The 19627-nt window shown below is 39.0% G+C and overlaps 2 protein-coding genes across 6 annotated transcripts in view; one reads left to right on the top strand and one right to left on the bottom strand.

The window, feature by feature from the left end:
- The first annotated feature begins 1781 nt into the window (after positions 1–1781).
- Positions 1782–4502, top strand: LOC113061777 (C-X-C chemokine receptor type 5-like). Its single transcript, XM_026231211.1, has 2 exons — positions 1782–2017; positions 2643–4502. The coding sequence occupies exons 1-2, from the start codon at positions 1961–1963 to the stop codon at positions 3714–3716; spliced, it is 1131 nt and encodes a 376-aa protein (XP_026086996.1). The 5' UTR covers positions 1782–1960; the 3' UTR covers positions 3717–4502.
- A 3830-nt stretch (positions 4503–8332) lies between these two features.
- Positions 8333–19627, bottom strand: part of LOC113061761 (B-cell CLL/lymphoma 9-like protein) — a 49624-nt gene continuing 38329 nt past the window's right edge. For 2 of the 5 annotated variants that reach the window (XM_026231185.1, XM_026231184.1), the window contains 6 exons: positions 16864–16989; positions 13631–13802; positions 13221–13305; positions 10449–12867; positions 10067–10324; positions 8689–9875 (listed from right to left, as the gene is read on the bottom strand). In XM_026231185.1, coding sequence (XP_026086970.1) covers positions 8689–9875; positions 10067–10324; positions 10449–12867; positions 13221–13305; positions 13631–13802; positions 16864–16989 — 4247 coding nt within the window. Of the gene's footprint in view, positions 9876–10066; positions 10325–10448; positions 12868–13220; positions 13306–13630; positions 13803–16863; positions 16990–19627 lie in introns of all 5 variants that reach the window. The other 3 variants (XM_026231183.1, XM_026231180.1, XM_026231181.1) reach the window with 3 other exon arrangements.

Raw genomic sequence — 19627 nt, 5'->3', positions numbered from 1 at the left:
ATGAGAGGCCCATTTAATCCACAAAAACACCAGGCGTATTTCAAATTATTTTACTAAAACATTTTTACTGCTGCTCCCATATTTTATATAGCTTGTTTTTAAAACAATCTATATTGCATACATGAATTGCAGTTTTATTTTTTGCGTCCTTTGTAGGCGTATGACATCATCACAATTATACTCCTCTTTTACAAATATGAATTTTATTCATAATTACACGGCAACACAGTTTCATTCTTACCTGAGGAATATATATGTATATATATATATATATATATTATTATTTTTTTTTTGCTCTTTGTAGAAACCCGAAATGCGAGTCATTTTAGTCAACATGTTTGGGCTAGGCTAATTGGAGGTAATGTGGTTTAAAGCTGTCTGACATCAATTTGAATGCCTAAAAACATACTTTCATCAATTATTTTTATTATTATGACTTATTTTATAAGTGTTGAAGAGATTTGGTGTGCACAAAGAAGGAATCTGTTGATAGGGACACCTGTGGGGTTCAGAGATAATTAATTGCCTTAAAGAGCTGATTTACTCTTCCTTACCAATTAGACTGATGTTTATGGTACTGATGAATTTGGGTTTTAACTTCACAGGACACGCTGTTGGAAAATGGGTAGATGGATTTTATAGTCCAATTATAGTTAAAGCTACAAAGTTCATTACCATGTTAACAAGAGAGTACAATCAAGTAATGTGCATTTTATCAGTATGCGTTTTCATTATTATTATTATTATTATTATTATTTTTACCTTAGTAAACTGGAGCCACTTCAACAAGCTTCACACACTCATAATGTATTCATGGTTGTAGCAATCATTTTCACAAACTGTAACAAAAAAACACAAAAAAGTCGTACTTTTTCTGGGCGTGACAATAAAAAAATAATAAAAAAGGAGCTGTGCTTGTCCGTGCAAAACTCGCTGCCATAATGCAAGAGTGTTGTGGGTGGTTGCTTGAGGTTTTGCTGAAGTGAACATCTAAGGTACACCTATGAGTAATAGTGAAACAGATGCCTGGCTTAGGAAGATGCACTTACTGTAACATTGGGGTGCATCTTACTTATCAGATGTTATGTAGAATCGAGATTTGTAATATTTCTAATTAATGATAATTTGACTTTGGAACCGTAAAACATACACATCCCAAAATTTTGAACAACAATGGACAGTTGACTTTCAAATGGCATAGCTATGTGTTAAAAATGCATTTCCATTGGTTATATTTGTACTATACCTCTCAAAAGTTTATTATTGTTTTTGTTTAAACATCTGGAAAGTAATGAAAGAAATATGAGCATTATGTAGTGGCCAAAGTGCAATGATTTTTCCTTCATTATCTGCCCTTACTTTTTTAATTAAAAAAAGAAATAGACATAAAACAATTGTAACAAATGTTAGTTTTGTAAAATAATTCATATCACAATTTCTGTTTACTTAGACATTTTGCAGACAAATAGCCTATGGATATGTACATGTATGCAGCCAGAACCAAAATGCCAAAGTTACTTATTTAATAAAGTGGAGATTTTAACTAGATTTCTGTAACCAAGTCTCACTGCCGAGAAAACAGATAGGTGCTAAGGTTTGGTCAGCCAAGTGGTAAAAAGAAAACCGCTGCAGGTTTCATCAATAATGATCAACTCAATGAAGATCAAAATGTGTGAGTTTAGTGCAAGTGTTAAAACTATGTCAATTAGTACTGTATAAATCTGAACTGCAGGATAGCGGGGGATGTGATTTTCTGTAAAGGAAATGTGTGGGTTTCTTTCACTGTTTTTGTTAAGAATTCAAATAAGGTGAGTGCGAGTCCTTTTTTAGGTATATTTTGAAAAGGCGTGCCCTGAAACTCAGAGCGTGAATCATGGGTTGGTTGTTCAGTGGGGTTTTATCACTGAAACACTGCTTTCCTTTAAACCCGAAGTGAAGGACGCACACTTCTGAGACAACAATGGTCACTCACATCAAGACAAACATGGAGCAAATAACACATAAAGTTGTTTATGAAGTGAGTAATTCCGAACTTTCAACTTTTTATTTTAATGGTTAGATTTTAAATGTATGGTTGTTATTTTTTTTCTTGTGGACTAGTAGTCATCTATGATTTAATCTGCATCCAGTAATAAATAAACAGAAAATCATACTAAATTAAATTAATTGTACATTTTGGGAACAACAACAAAAATAATGTCCACATTAAATATCTTTAGATTGTTTCCTGTGAATAATTGTATTTGTCTTAATCAAATTATTACTATATTATTATATTTTATTATATTTGCTATATTATTATTATTATTATTAATAATTTTATTATTAATTTCATTTTATATACTGAAAAAAAAACAGGAAGTGAGATTTCCTTTAAATCACTTCCTGTAAATTGTACAAGTGTCTATACAACTGTTTGCTGCATGCAACTTGATTGTTTCCATTTTAAAAAAGTAATAAAAAAAAAATAGCAAATGATTAAGCAAGGGTGCAAATTATGAACAAAAAATAATAGTAATAATCAGTTAGATTGATTTATAATGCAGGGCATCTGATATACATCTAAGATACATCTAAATATTGCGGTGTCTAGAAAAATAAAAATCTTCTGTTGTTGATCTAGCTGAAATGTGTACTTTCAGAATTTTCCGGATGATCTTTTTAATGACTATGAAAATGTAACAGACGGACCTTCTGATGGAGTACTGTACATCTGCGACAAAGAAAATATCCCACTGCATCTGTTTCACTCTGTGTTCCAACCTCTTGTATATGGTGTGGTCTTTTTCCTGGGCCTAACAGGAAATGGCCTCCTCCTGACCATTCTGCTAAAACGCCGGAGGAACCTGCGCGTCACAGAGATCTATCTGCTACATCTGGCACTGGCTGACCTGCTCCTCCTCTTCACTTTACCATTTGCAGTTACCGAAGGGGTAGTTGGGTGGCCTTTTGGAAACTTTTTGTGCAAGCTATTGGGACTTATTAATCGCCTAAATCTGGTGTGTGGGAGTCTGCTTTTGGCATGCATCAGTTTCGATCGCTACCTCGCCATTGTGCACGCCATCCCCAGTCTCCAGACCCGTCGACCTAAGACCGTTCACCTCACCTGTGCACTGCTCTGGCTCCTATGTCTATTTGTGACCATTCCCAATATGGTGTTCCTGTCTGTGGAGAAAGAGAACAACTCTACCAGGTTTTATTGTTCTTACAGCAACCATGGCATCCATGCAAACAACTGGAAGTTGACCAGCCGCTTCATCACACACCTGATGTGCTTCTTTCTGCCTCTGTTGATCATGGGGTACTGCTACACGTCTGTAATCATCACTCTTTGCCAAAGCCAGAGAAGTCTGGAGAAACAGGGAGCGATTCGACTGGCCCTACTAGTTACACTGGTTTTCTGCCTGTGCTGGCTACCATATAACATCACCATTTTTATGCAGACCCTGGTGATCTTGGGTGCTGAGCAGAGCTGCCATGCTCACAGCAAACTGGAACAGGCGATAATAGTAACAGAGAGCATTGGCTTTTCCCACTGTTGTCTGAATCCAATCTTGTATGCCTTCATTGGGGTCCGTTTTCGAAGAGACCTCCTGCAGTTGCTCGCAAAGATGAAGTGTCTGCGTGTATGCCTGTCAGGTCTGCGCATTAAACATTTGAACAAGGTATCGGTCTCAGAGGCTGTTTCTACCACAACAAGTAACCAATATATCTAATAGCAGCTGAGCATTTCTGTACGTATTTTTTTCTTCTTTAAAGCACCAACTATCTGTGATTTGCAGCTTTACCTGCACACTGAGCCAGTCGCTGCACATGACTATATGCACATAATGTGAGCGCATGAAATAATTATTAATTTGGACAATCTGTTAGTCAAAGGTTGAATTTCATTAATAAGCAAATACCTAAAATTCTATAATGCTTTGCCCTGTGTTTTGAATGGATTCTATTATATACCAGATAAAAAATGGTTATGTAACAAATATTTGGAAATAAAAAGTGATATAATTCTATCAATCTGATTTATTAAATTTTTTTAGGGTTGGTTGACTTTTTTATTCTAGGCTTGATTCCGTTTATGGGGTGCAGTCTAACATGTTAATGCTTATTTAAAAAATAAATAAATAAATAAATTAAATTAAAAGCATTATTTTACACATAATTCACCTTTAATCCACACCCCTCTAGCCCTTCTCCTATACACAAATCCGCCGTAAACTCTATGAGCGCCGCCATCTTGCCTGCCGCCATTACTGCGTGCCTGCGAAATGTGACGCTTGCCGGTGCCCTCTAATGAGATTTAAATGAATGCGGATCCTGCTCATTAAAGAAAATGTCTGGTGAAAGGCAACATTGGGTAGATTATTGACAACAATGTAATAATGTAAAAATATGTAACGTAATTAAGAAGTGTATTAATTGATGTCAATTAACAATAAAACCAAACACTGTTATTACTAGCTGTTTTGCTAATATGTTCACATCTTCACAATATCAAATAACTATTATTAAATAACTTTTTTCATAGTTTGGCTGGTCCTGCGACTTATAGTCAGGTGCGACTTATCAAAATTAATTGGACATGAACCAAGAGAAATGAACTAACAGAAAACATTACCGTCTATTGACGTAATGACGTATTTTTGGACTGATGCGACTTATATTCAGGTGCGACTTATAGTCCGAAAAATACGGTAATTATTTTTTTCCCCTTTTAGTCCGACCAACTTGCCGATTGTAATTGCGTTAAGACCCACAGATTTTTTAACTCTTCAAAAAACTAATACAAATGCAATAAAATGTCAGACACAAGCTTTTCACACACACTCACGCCACACATCCATTTTCTCACACACAGAAAAATCGCGAAGCAAAGAGGACATGGAGATCGACAGACGAGAAAGAGCAGGCTATAGGAAAAAAAAAAACCTCAGCTCTCAGATTCTGTCAATTTTATTACGAAATTCAAACAATGAATACTCCTCTGCTCGACCAGGAACTCTGTGTAATCTGTATGGCCGTAAACATGGGCAGTCAATGTGCAACAAAGGTTCATAAATTTAACAAACTGTTTTATTCCAGGCCTGTAGTTTTGTGCTGTTGTTAAACAGCCAACCACACAACACGCTCTTCCCGGCATAACTGGACAGCATACGTACTAAAAAAACTAAATAAAAATAACTTATCATACATCTAACATTTGCTACAGCGGCCTACGGGACCAACGCTACTTCTGCTACTCCCTAAGCAGCAAGGCACACAGTAATGGTGGCACTGCTTTGCTTCCGTGTTTTGCCGGATGTGTGTATAAACGCTATGATCATTTCATGCTTTTATGAAGCCTCTGCCTCAGAAATACGTAATGGGCTCTGACTGGTTAGCTAGTCCAGTGTATTGTGGTTGGCTAAACAGTCTCTAATGCGCGTCTGAGCATTCTGCCCCACACTTCAGCAGAATGTGCTCCGGTTGTATTGTAAACAATGGCATCATCTATATTGCTTATCAATTTGAGCTCGATTGAGGATATTAGTGAAGAATTTCACGCAGAAACTGTGCAAGCACTGCTCTAAATGGAATGTTTTTGTGTGTTGTTGTTGCATTTGTAAATTCTACTGCTTCAGTCAGCTTTTAATATAGGCTACGGGTTTATCCTGACTAAAGTTTTAATACAGTACAGCAACTGCACGTACTTCCATTCATAATGCTTCTCATATAGCTCCAAATTTAACGTGACACATTCTGTTTACAACACCACGCTGGCTGGCAGGGACAGCCGGGAGCGAATATGAAATACCCCGTGGTGCTTTTAACGTGTACCAATAAAGGAACAATAGATTAAAGGATAGATTTCCTGACCTGCAGTATCCTGATATCTTCAACTACTGTACCTCATCAACTTTCCCTCCTAAGTTAACTCTGGAGACTCTTTATAAGCCTACAAAACCTTGGAGGAGTACAAATGGACAGAGTCAATTTTTTTTGCGATGAATATTCAACCTGCTGTGTTGTCACTGAAAGGGTAAGTCAACTGTGTTGTTAGTCAACGTAAACGACCCAAGTTGTCCTTATAGTCAGCCAACACAACTGCATAACTGTGAGTACAGTAGACATCATAAATTTCATGAAATCTTACCCATTTAATCCCAAATGTTGTGTTGGTTAGCATGTTTTATTGAACTGAACCATTTTAGTTTTCTATGGGGATCCTTATAGGAACACAATATAATGGTTTCCCCTTTGCTTTATAGGACAATCGTGCATATTTAAAAATGCAGAGTTTTGAATTAAAGATAACTTATTTGATATGGGCTGCTTTTGGTGCTTGACACTTTTTTATTGTTCATTTTGTGTGTATTACGATTAAGGTAGGCTGCAAGGTTAAGAAGCATACTTAAATGTAAAATGTTCTTTCTCTATTTTGCAATAAAAGATGGTTTCCCTTACTGATCATGTCTCAGGCAGATTGCATGTTTTCTTATGTGGCTGGATGTTGGATTCATGAAAAAGTCACGCATTATGTTTGCCAAAACTGACTTACTGAAGTCAAAACACAGACAGAACTTGCGTTAGTGCGAGCTCTGCTTAATTGTGATCTGGGAGCGACCAGCCAGCAGAGGATTCTGCAGCCTTCCTCAACACTTATTAGTTATGTTCAGGATGTTCAGAAGAAAACTTAATGAACACTCGTGAGGGGGCTAGAAATGCGCCAAAGGAGGTCATGTACAGGACACATAAATTTAGCCCAATATACGGGACGGTTGGCAACCCTAGCTTTCCCTTGCCTATTCTGGCGCACAGCAGCTGTCCACCATGTTGAAATAATAAGGTTTGTAAGGTCTAAAAGGGCTGGTTTTAAATTATTGTTGTACAACTGTCAATACTAATGCTACAGCCGCTCTAGCGCTCTCCTGATGGCCTTTCAAAATGGTGGAGTTTAGATTGTGTGATGTCAACCTTCCGGAGCTCTACAGCTATGTGAAAATAAGTGTATAAATGGAACAGTTCATTGTTGAAGCTGTGCTGGTGATCTGGATGACGGGAGAGAGAGATGCAGAGCGTGTGCAGAGCAGAGTGACATGAGGTACAGGATTGAGAACCGCTGCTTTTGAACATTGATTTTGAAACTTCTGAATCCATTAGAAGACAGAATCACGATTAAATAACCCATACTGGTTAAAAAACAATTTATAGCCTGAATACACTGTAAGTCGCTTTGGACAGAAGTGTCTACTAAATGCATAAAAATGTAAATGTAAAAAAATATATATGAAGACATTTTTAGGTGCACCCTTATTTTTGTAACTCTTCTCTAAAGCAGCACAGCATGGCTTAACCCACTTTGTTGCATGTTCCTGGGGGCAGGGTTTGTCATGTCACAAACCTGGGAAGTAACTCTTGTAGTCCCTAAGAGCCATTTTTGTAGACATTAAACTGCCAGAATTTTAAAAGATAGATAATATCTCAGTTTGCATTGAACTTTCAGCGCTGCAACTTTGCAGATATGGTTTATGCTCAAACAGCAACATTACACACTAAAGCCCCTTTCACACTGCACGTTGGACCAGGAAAATTGATCCTGGGTTGGGGACCTAGTAACATTGTCGGGTTAGGTCCGGGAACAACCTCTGTGTGAACAAAAGTCTCAACTAATGCCATAAAGGGTGTGACGTAGTGATGACGCACATTATCGTGTGACCCTTCAACCGGGTCTTTTGAAGGCAGATCAAAGTTCGGAAAAAAAATAAATTATGTGCAAACTGTAATGAGGCAGAGATCAGTTAGCTCCTCACTATCCACGCTGAAGTGGAGATCGTTCACAAGCTTAAGTGAAAGTTAACGTGCCTAGCGTTTTCGACTCATACATCACACGTCAAATCCTGATATCACATGTCATTACAAGACCTTTACTGGTTGTGTGTGAACGCACGCACATATTCCAGGTATTCACTGGCAGTGTGAATTGGCAAAATCTAGTGACCCGGGAACAATTGCCGTGACACATTACCCATGTATTTTCCGTAATGGCAGTGTGAAAGGGACTTTACTAACATTAAAAAAGTGAAATCGCAATCAACCACCCCTTTAATGTAATCATGAGCCAAAATGTCACCTCCCCATCAAACAAGGTCAACACAATGTGAACAATTTTTTTTTCTTCATATTTGTTATTAGATTTCTAATAAAACACAGTATACAGAACAGTTGCAAACAAGCACAATTTGCATCTTATTTACAGCAACTATATATATATATATATATATATATATATATATATATATATATATATATATATATATATATATATATATATATATTATTAAATTATATATTATATATAGATATTTATATATTACCATCCACAACAGTTCGGTAGCCAGAATGTAATTATAGCATTGAAACCCAGAGGCTTTTTCCTTTAGCCTTTGCAATCAAACACATTGATCTGAAATGTACATATTTTACAGGTATCTTAAAAAATGGCTTCATATTTTGTTATTTAACTGTAATGATAACCCTCAATAGTTTTATTTTCACCCAAAGGGAACTTCAGCATAAAGAAATTATTATTAAAACCAATTTTTTTAGCAAGGGATTGCCACAGTTAGTCAGTGGCAATAAAAACATGTCCAAATGAGAAATAGCCATTAAGCTAACAAAAAGTTTTTACAGTTTTACAGAGAAGCCGAATTAAAAGGGCATGTTGGCCATACTTCCAGGCCCGTAGCCCAATGGGCTATCCAGTGACATGCTCCGTTGTCTAAGACTCTGGGGACCCATCATGCCCGACTGTGAATGTGGAGGTCCCATCATAGGCCCCTGAGGGGACATAAGGGCGCCCTGCTGGCCAAAGTGCTCCCCAGGGAGAGCCATTCCTCGCTGCTTAGCCTGCATCATCATTAGATTCTGCTGGGCTACAAGATTATGAGAATGCTGCTGTGGAGAAAGCATGCCACGAGGAGGGTGGGATGGGTGTTGTAAGAGGTTATTGGCCATCATGGCCTGCTGCTGATGGTGATGCTGTTGCTGGAGCTGTTGTTGTGGAGACATGCCTGTCCTGCCCATCATGTGCCCTGGATGGCATATAGGCCCCATCCCACCTCCTGATCCCATGCCCCTGGAGCCGATCTGAGGCATGCCCATACCAGGACGCATCCCACAATGTGAATGTGAAGGGTGTAGGGGTAACTGTTGCTCAGCCATCATGTTCTGTAGGTTAGCAATATGGGGGTTGGAGGAGGGGACGTTGCTATGGGAAGGTCCAGATGAGGAGAGCTGTTTGAGCAGTTGAGCAGAAGAAGCCTGTGGAGGCAGCTGGCTCTGGTGAGGATTTTGCTGTGGCTGGGACATGGTTTCACTTTTAGGGAAGTACTGCAGGGTGCTACTGGGCTTGTCTGCAGGAATGATACGTGAAAGATCGAACTCGGGAATGCCTGTATGTGTAGGCCTGATGACCTCACTCAGGTCTGGACCATCACCCATGGGCATGGATGGAAAAGAGTCTGGTTGATGAGCACTCCGCTGGTGAGACATGCCTTTGCTAAGAAGGTGCATCTGTTGGGGTGGTAAGACCTCTTCAGGGCGCTGGGGGTACTGCTGCCCCATTCCACCAATAGGGGAGTGAAGAGGTCCCTGCATGCGAGGGAATCCTCCCATCTGGTTTTGGAGATGCATTGGGGAAACATTACAGGGCCCTATTCCATCTGGAGGTCCCCCTCCACCTCCCATTATTGCTGAGGTCATTCCTGGCATTCCCATAGGGTTAGGGGATGGGAGCATAGGTCCAGAAGGATCGTGGGATAGCTGTGGGCCTCCTTGAAGAACCAATCCCATTGGACTTTGTGGACCACTGTTAGGTCCCATTACCATGTTGCCTACTGAAAAAAGGTTACATGTAATGATTTTAATGAAACTTCTCTTTTAAACAAACAAAACAATTGTAGAGGTTAAATATAACAGGGCATCAGAAATTGATCTGGAGATTTTTTTTATTATATTATCACTTTCATGATACAGTGTTAGTTCTGGATTCTAAAACAGGTGATAAAATGTACTGTAAAATCTGTACCTGACATGTTGATTCCAGGAAGGAGGGGTCTGTCGGGTAGCATCTCATCATCTGATGTGGCGATTGTCTTGATGGCATCATGGTAAAGTGGAGTGGAGCTAGGCATGGCATACTTTGACATCTGAGACATTATAAGGGATAAAGGATTCTGGGAGGGAAGGGCATCTGATGAGGATGTGAAAGACATGCTAGGATTGATAGAGTTGGAAGGCTGACTGATGGGCGTTGAGTTGGAACTCCTAGGTGGCAGGGACATACCTAATATAAACAAAAGAATTACATATAAAAAACATGTGATTCATGTTAAAGCATAAATATTCACAAAGCCACAAAAATCTGAAAAGTTTTTCATATTTCAATGAATCAGTACTTGTACCTTTACCTGTATCAGTGGAGCTGCTCCCTCCATTGCCTGTGACCTTGACACTAGGAGGCCTTCCAGGGCTAGGCATAGTAGTCTTGGGAGAAGCATTCCAGCCAGGTGAAGCAACAGGCATAGTTGGAGATTTAAGGTGTCCAGGGGAGCCAGATGGTGAGTGAAGACCAAGAGAAGGGCCCATTACCTGGGGGGACTTGATAGAGGTTGAAGAGGGTGTTCCAGCCCCAGAGGCAGCTGGTAGAGGAGGGTGAGTTGGACCACTCTGTGGTAGTTGGCTGGGGGATTTCAGGCCTACTGCAGAAGGTGAAGGCATGAGGGGTGATGGCTCCTGACTAAGTGAGGGTGATTTGAGCTGGTGAGATGGGGGTATAGCTGGGGAACCCATTGGGTTAACACCAATGGGCAGGTCGGAAACATGTCGGGCACCAAGTTCAGTACCCCTTGAGCCACTGTTGATGGGAATGTGACTAAGTCTTGAGGTGTTGCTCATGTGGGGAGGACCTGGCTGGTCTGGTCCAAATATATCAGGACCTGGCTGATGCATATATGAGCCATCACCTTGACTACCAGGAAAGCTCTGGTTGGGGAACTGAAGAGGTCCATCTGGGCCAGGGATCATTCCTTTGTTAGCACCACCCCGGCCATTTTGTAAAGCCCTAATGCGGGAGATGTCATCAGGGTTCAACATCTCCCCAAATTGTCTACCGATTCCAGGACCCCCCCTCAACTTCTGAGCCAACAACTGCTGTCCCTGTGGATTCATATTCATGACCATATCCAGGTTACCCCCTAAAGAAGAGTCAACTATGTCTCTCATTGTGGGGCCACCATCACTGCCTACTCCACCAATAGGAGAGCCCATTATAGTCCGAGAACCAGGAAAGTCCATTGGATCACCACGGGAGGGCAGGCCTCCTCCCATTCCAGGATTGGGGAAGCCAGGTCCCCCAGTGTTATCCGTCATTCTAGGACCTCCAAGCCCTGCCTGCTGCTGCTGTCTGGACATTTGCTGCAAGTCCAATCTATGGAGTCTGCGGAACATCTCTTCTCGTGTTATGGGGCGATCCAAATCACCCTGAAAGGGCTGGGGAGGTCCCCCATGTCCCCCTGGAGTATAGCACCCATGAAATTGGCCTCCACCACCCATGTTTGGAGGCATATCATCTAACCAACCCATGCCTGGCCTTGGAGGTCTTTGAGGCCCCAACCCCTCCATACCTAAAACTCCTCCAGGACTTTCTGGGTAACCCCCACCCCCTGAAGGACCTCGCATCTGTCCAAGAAATCTTGGACCTCGAGGACTTTCCTGATGCATGTCCTTCATTCGTGAATTTCCTCCCATTCCACCCCCTACTATTGGCCCTGGCCCCCACTGTTGATCACCAGGTTTACTATGATATGGTGGTGGGGGTCCTCTCATCAGCATTGGAGGCCCCCCAGGCATGCCAATCTCAGGCATCATGCGGAAATGCTGGGTATGCTGGTGGGGGTTCATCTCATGTTGCCGCCTTTTCTCCTGGTAGTACTCTTCTTGTAGCTTCCTCCAAGCTAGTTGCTCTGGTGTTACACCTTCGGGTCCCAGAAGTGGCCCCATGTCTAACCCTGAGGGTGAGGAGAGGTGGTGGGAATGTGGTGGCATACCATGGTGTGGGCCCATCAGTGAGTCATCCAAACCAGGCCCACCAAGATTCTGTGTCTGTGAGATGATAGACTGTAACGGCTCCTCATACTTTTTCATTCCACCAACAGGGGGCATACCAGGCATAGCGGCATTGTTGCTATGGCAATTAGCAGTATTCCCCATACCATTTTCACCATCTTCCAAACCTCTGACTCCATCATTACTATTATTGTTGTTGATATTAGTGCCATTAGGATTGCCATTAGGACCTCTTGGTTCCTCATGGTCTGCACCGGCTCCACTACGAAGAAGCAACCTCTCAATGTCTCGAAGAGTCTGTAAAGAGCGTTCACGATGTTCCAGCTGCTCTTTAGAGAGGCCATGTGTGTTTCCTGGCCCTCCATGCTGGCCCTGTTCACTCTGATGGTGTGCAGATAATGCAGAGGGACTAGACGATGGAGACACACCTGCACCATGGTGAGGAATCGTACCTGGCATGTCCACTCCTTCTGGGCCTGAAACTCCCACAGACAGTGGGCCTGAATTTCCTTGGCCCAGTGAATGAACTGCAGAGCGGCTGTTGCTGTTTGAAATTCCTCCACCTCGGTGGGTTTGGGCTGTCTCACCATCTGGATGGCCTGTGGAAGAAGGAGTACTGGTGCCTGGAAGATGTCCTCCCACTGCTCCACCAACAGAAGCTGGCCGGGGTGTACCGCTTTGGGATTTGGGTGTGCCAATGGGCGGACTGTGACTAGAGCTGATCTGCTCTGTCAGGTTGGAGAGTTTTCCAATGACAGAAGACTGCTCCGACAGATAAAAATGATAATAGAGAAAGAAAGGGGTGTTGTTAATGCCATTATTAATCTCAGTTCAATACATCACAAAATACTTGAACTGTATTGTTTCTCATCAAACCAGAAACAGGAACAAAGATGAGCATTGTGATTTAAATAGCAATTTAAACAAATACGGTGCCTCATGCCACCAAGCACCTGCAATTTTTCCACTCTAGTTTAGTTTTTTAATATCATACACACATGGCTCATTATTACAAACAAACAAACAAACAAACAAACCCATGTAATTGTCTAACTTAATATAACAAAAATAGGAAGGCACGTAGGTAACACCATGTGTCTAACATATAGACAGACCTGTTCCAGCTTGGTACGAGGGACATTCTGCTGGTGATACAAAAGGATGGATTCTGTGTGGCCATGCATCACTGCTTCTGCAGCACTGCAGAAAAAAAGGTGTTGTTAAATCTACTTAAAGAAGATATGAAAAAAAAAAATGTTTCCTGTGATTTTCATAGTTTTCTATTCAGTCATGGAACAATGACTTGTAAAAGAACACTCCTATATCTGTTCAGAGTGTAGTGAAAAATTGGCTGCTAAGATAAAACGTGCATATTAATCGTCTCCTTTTTTGTGGCTTTAATGGGAATTTCTGGCTTAGACATGGCAATGTATGGTAAACATCCCATTCAAAATGGTCTTGCAAGCACTGAAACTACTTCAGTTTAAAAAAATAAAAATAAAATAAAAAATCAAATCATACTGACCTGTTGGCTAGGCTGGTGGTGAAGACATACACTACTTGCTGAGGGGGCCGAGGATGCAGATCTGTGCGAATACCAGGTCCATGGACAGAACCTAATGCTGGACCTCCTGGATCACTAACATGGCCTGTGGATGAACCAGGGAGGCCTTGACTAGGACACATCACATGCTCACCTGAGAAGATAAGACAAAAAAAGTGAATGAGTGATAAAATATTTGTAATGGTTGAAAAATAATCTTGTTACATACAGTATTTATAGGTTTTTCACCTGATGTCATATGTAAGTGTTTTATAGACGAAATAAAAATGTCAATCCAAAAACCTAAATGTTTGTTTACTACCAAAAAATCTTCCAGAAAACCACAAGGAGGAGCTAAATCCCACAGAAAACTTCCCAGAGCTTCCGTTCCATTATGAACATTAGTTGGCTTAGCATTTATTTCATGAATTTATGTGGGCAGATACGAAACACTGAAGATTTGTACAAAATAGAAAAAATAAACAGGCCTTGTTCTGTCTCGTGAATGTCACACAAAATAAATGTAAATGTGGTTGTATATTTGTGAACAGAAAACTTTGATTCATCTTAATGTCTTTAAAATTTTGAAATGACTCGGGAAGACCAAGGTTACAGAGTGGGATATTTTCCTTAAATCGCAATACGGAGTTTGTCAGTGGTGTTGTGTTGCGCTTGTGCAGGTAATGTTTCATGACACATCTTCAGTCATGTGTCTATACACAGATGAGGAAGACTGAGTTTACTTCACAAGAGGACACAATAGCTTTTAAGGCTCACTGGCATCTCTTATACTATTAAATGGCAAGTTAACAGTCAGATGGCAACAATATACTTTCACATTTCTAATATTTCAATTGCTTTTCATATATATATAGCTGTAGTTGATGAATGCCTTGGGAAGCATACTAAACCCATACTAGTTTAGTAATAGTGAACTCACCGGGTATAGAAAAAAATGTAAATAAAAGCACAATATGGCTATGTTGCCCTAAGTTTTCTGCTGTTTTATTAATAACTTTTGCCAATTGTGTCAGTCATGAGCTATAGTTTTAAAGGAATGTATCACCCAAAAAAGAAAATTCTTTACTCCTGATGTTTCTCCAAATCCACACAAAAAGGGGATTTAGCCATTACATTTACAGCCTCGGTTACCATTCATTTTCATTCCATCCTTTTTTATATTGTACAATGAAAGTTAATTTTGACAAAGACTGCCAATCAGATAAACTTCTCCGTTTGTGCTCCATGAATGAAAGTCATACAGGGTTTGAACAGACATGAGGGTCTTTAAATGATGACTATAACTTCTTTTTTTTGGTTGAACTATCTATTTTAGACACATCTCAGTTTTTTGTTGCCTACAGTATGCGAATAAGTCTTCGTACAGTTTGCCTTTTATCTGTGTTGAGAAGCTGTTGGGGTGAATTATCAAAATTATAATTTGTTTAAAATAAGTATTTTTATGACGCAGATTCACTCCACCATAATTATCTTTATTTTATTGCATTGGTAGTTTCATACACTTTAATATTCAGACATACTATACTGATGATACACACGAGAACCAATGAAATTGAAATGCTGTCAGTATAGATAAAATCCGCATTTGTTGATTTCTGCATCTTTAATATGATCCATTATACACTGCTGCATTTTATACATATAATTTTATTGAAGTGGCATAAAAACTGATATTAATATGGAATGACTAGGAAACAGCAGAACAGTTCATAACCGTTACTAGGGCTGTTTGTGTTCCTATCGGTTTTTTGTTTGCCATGCAAACAAGTCTTCAAATGGCTCTCTCAACTTTTCTCTGGTACAGAATAGCAGGGCGCATACACACTCCAGGATTGTTGTCAGCAACCGACAGATGCACAATCATACACACACACACACACACACACAGAGAGAGAGAGAGAGAGAGAGAGAGAGAATGTAAAGCTTTGAAGATGACACTAAAGCAGTCTTGGAGAGTTTGAGTGTAAGGATTCACAGTGGAAGACAAATGATTGTTTTAACATCTGACAGTTGGCCAAAATCTTAAATGATGTGCATTTATAAAAGAAGTTTTGTTGGCTAACATACAGTTATTCTATTTAAACTTAAAATTATTATTGTTCTAAGAGTAACATTTCTGACTGTAATTCTCTTAGAGCTTTCAGGCTATATGCAACAAACTCAGGTCAGACATTCAGACTGCTCTGAATCAGATCGCCATCTGTTTTCTAGCTGATAGGACTTATGGAAGAATATTCCGGACTATTTTTAAAAGGAATTTCTAATTGTTGTTTTTTTCAATAACATTTTCCATTTGTGGATGCATAAATTGTGACATAATCCATCCATCCATCTGTCAACATTACATTCAAACTTCAAGCTAATGAAACAAAAATTCTGGTCAGGATTTTCAAGACAAAGTTTTGATGCCTTTTTTATCTAGTAGTGCATTTACTCTTTATTTTGTCTGACACATTTAATTATCAGATCATTTCTATTTAAACATATTCTTACTTTTTTATATATACATGTATTCATAATAGACTCTTCACATTTACAGGGTTCTCAAAAGTTGAAAAATATCTTTATTTTAAATGTCCAATTCTCTCTATATTAACCAACAATTGACTATGACTTTTTCCTCCTAATTTGCTGCTTATTAATAGTTGATAAAGTAATTAAGTTTAAGCCAATATGCTAGTAATATGCATGTTAGTTAATAGTGAGAATTGTTCCTTAAAATAAAATGTTCTTAAAACATTTATTATAGGTCAGAGGAGAAAAAGATGTCAAATTTGCCGTCCCTCCCTCAGCTGCTGTATCAGACACACGCATTCTGAAGCATTATCCAGTTTTCTCTGTTTAATGCGAGTGTAAAATAACACAAAGTATAGTGCTTTAAATAAAAAAAAAACTATATATGGTAACTGTGCTAGTCTGTTCATTTTTGTGTTACATACACAAAATAGTTTTCATTATTGTGATTCAGTCCTATCTTGTTTTTGTTTTTTTTTACATTTGATGTGAGCTGAATTGCAACATTTAGCTTTTTTCTTTTTTTTTTTTTTACGACAACAACATCAACCAGATGTCTGTGTAAACAGTCTACAGGAAGAAGCATTCATTAAGCTTTATGAGAACAGATTCCGACTGGCAGGCTGTACTTAATGTATGTGTGTGTGTGTGTGTGTGTGTGTGTGTGTGTGTGAACTCACGGTGCGTTGCAGAAAGGGGTTTCTCATCCTCTTCCTCAGTTTCGGCTCCTGAGCACCATTCATCACCACTGTACGGCTGTTTTCTCTCCAGCACACACCGGCGTTTGCTGCGCATCACACCCTCTACTGGACATCATTGGGAAATAAACCAAAACACAACAAATGTAAACATATTTTGAATCATATTTATGTAAGACAACATGGTTTCTGTCCACACTGATATAAGCAAACGCCCACAAACTGCCTCGGAAAACACATTTAAAATGAGTAGTATTCTCACATACTACAGACAGAGTACTCCAGAAATGTTTTGGCATTTAAGAGGCATGAGAGGAGGACATAAGGCCTCCAAAGCCTTGAAACATCCCCTAACCTTGAATACCAGACACAGTGAGGGAGTACACGAGGGAGAGAGAGCACAGTGTTAGGTTGTGGTGTCCGTGTTGGCGGCGGGCAGAGATAAAGAGCTGACCTTTTCTGCATCCTCTTTTGTTCCCAGCATACATCAGTTTACGTAAATGAGTGTGTCAGCTCTCTCTCTCTCTGGTCTACTTTCTCTTCAATCATTGGCTCTTTACAGGTGTGGCAGTCCAGATGTATGAAGTGAATGACTTGCATTTCATTTGAATGTCTTTCTGTTTGCTTTTCTACCGGATGAACAATATTTACAGAGAATATGATAAAGAGCTGGACAGTGATCACTTCTGACCCTCTTTACTCTTAAAAACCAAGGTTATTATTATTAACCAAAGTTAGAACTGAACTAAAAGTAAAATCAGACATTCCCTCATATCTTTACAAATAAATTACATGACAGTTGTTAATCATTACTTAAAAAAAAAAAAAAAAATATATATATATATATATATATATATATATATACACATATTTTAATCATTTGTAATAATATAAAAAAATTATGATTGTTGAATATCATTCATAATAATATATTTTAATAATGAAATAATCATTTAAAAAAAACTAACAAAGGTTATTACAAAACATAACAAAAATGTTTTTTTCCTTCGTAGTCATTGATTAACATGATAAAATGTATAAGTATACTCCAATAATAATAAAAAGTAAAACATATTAAACATAAAATATTTAAATATGATATACAAATATTTAATTGTTGATCAGTACTACTATGATTATATATAGAGAGAGGGAGAGAGATTTTCAGTTTTCAGACAGACAAGTTTTCTATTTTATGCTTTATCTTTACTTAGTTTTATAGTTTAACATGATCATATGTATTAGTGTACTCAAACAATTAATAATAGTTAATTTTAAGGGGTTTTAAAACTAAATTAATCTGCCAATGAGGTTAGAAAAATGACCTTTTCAAAGGGGAAATCATTTTTTTCTTTCTGTTTTTATGACCCTACTGGCAGATATTTGTTCTTGTTTTAACCATAAACTTTTTTTCACTTAGACAAATTTCTCAGAAAACAACAGCATATCTTCATCTCAAGTAAAAGTATCTTACCTTAGATATTTGTACTAGAAAAAAAAAAAAAACAAGTACAGAAGTATTCATTTTTTGCAATACATGCAGCATTTAATGCCATGACTTTTTTTCTTTTTTCTTTTTTTTAATTCATGGAAAGTTGAATTTAAGTGCCCCATTATGCCATTTTTGAGACTCCTAATATAGTTTTGGGAGTCACCTACAACAGGTTTACATGCATGCAAACATTTTTTTTTTTTCAAAATATGCATCTGATATCACTTCATTTTCCAATGATTTTCAAATGATTCTTTCGAAGCAGTTCTAAGATTCAGTCTCTCTAAATCCCTCCTTCCTGTGAGCCCACTCTGCTCTGATTGGTCAGATGGTCTCAACTGTTGTGACTGGTCTACCTTGTTCAGTGTGTGTCAGAAACCGTATGATTATTGCCATAGTTCAGCTGCTCCAGATAAGCTGGGTACTGAGCCATCTTTCAAGAGCAAGAGTTTTGTGAATCCCACAATGAACTCCCAGAGTTAAAGCTGCAGTAGGTAACTTTTGTAAAAATATATTTTTTACATATTTGTTAAACCTGTCATTATGTCCTGACAGTAGAATATGAGACAGTAATCTGTGAAAAAAATCAAGCTCCTCTGGCTCCTCCCAGTGGTCCTATTGCCATTTGCAGAAAGTCATGCGCTCCCGGTAAGAAACAACCAATCAGAGCTGCGGTCCGTAACTTTGTTTGTGTTCAAAATGTAGAAAAATTTATATAATAAGCGAGTACACCATGAATCCGTTTTCCAAACCGTGTTTTTGGCTTGTCCTGAATCACTAGGGTGCACCTATAATAAATGTTTATATTCGGACTATTTTAGATTGCTTCGGGGATACCGCGGTAGAGTAACCCAGTACCTTTGTGATTCTTCATAGACATAAACAGAGAGAAGTAGTTCCGGCTACGATGTTCTTCCGCAAGACGCAAGCAGTTCTGTTTATTAACCGCTAGAGCATCAAAAGTTCCCTACCGCAGCTTTAAAGGTCCCCTTCTTCGTGATTCCATGTTTTAAACTTTAGTTAGTGTGTAATGTTGTTGTTGTTAGAGTATAGATAATATCTGTAAAATTCTACAGCTCAAAGTTCAATGCCAAGCGAGATATTTGATTTAACAGAAAAACGACCCATTTGGACTACAGCCCTCTAGTTCCTGCAGGAATGGCATCACAAAAACAGTATTTTTGACTAAACTCCGCCCACATGAATTCACAAACAGGGGGTGTGGCCTTGTTGCGCTCCGACAGAGAAGAAGGA

The sequence above is a fragment of the Carassius auratus genome, chromosome 43 (genome assembly GCF_003368295.1).
Source record: "Carassius auratus strain Wakin chromosome 43, ASM336829v1, whole genome shotgun sequence".
Lineage (NCBI taxonomy): Eukaryota > Metazoa > Chordata > Actinopteri > Cypriniformes > Cyprinidae > Carassius > Carassius auratus.
The sequence above is the reverse complement of the archived record's forward strand: the minus strand, read 5'-3'. Positions and strand labels throughout refer to the sequence as shown.

Coding starts and splice junctions, on each gene's coding strand:
- LOC113061777 (XM_026231211.1), top strand. CDS start 1,961: ATGGTCACTCACATCAAGACAAACATGGAGCAAATAACACATAAAGTT. Junction 2,018..2,642: donor CACATAAAGTTGTTTATGAA/GTGAGTAATTCC, acceptor GTGTACTTTCAG/AATTTTCCGGATGATCTTTT.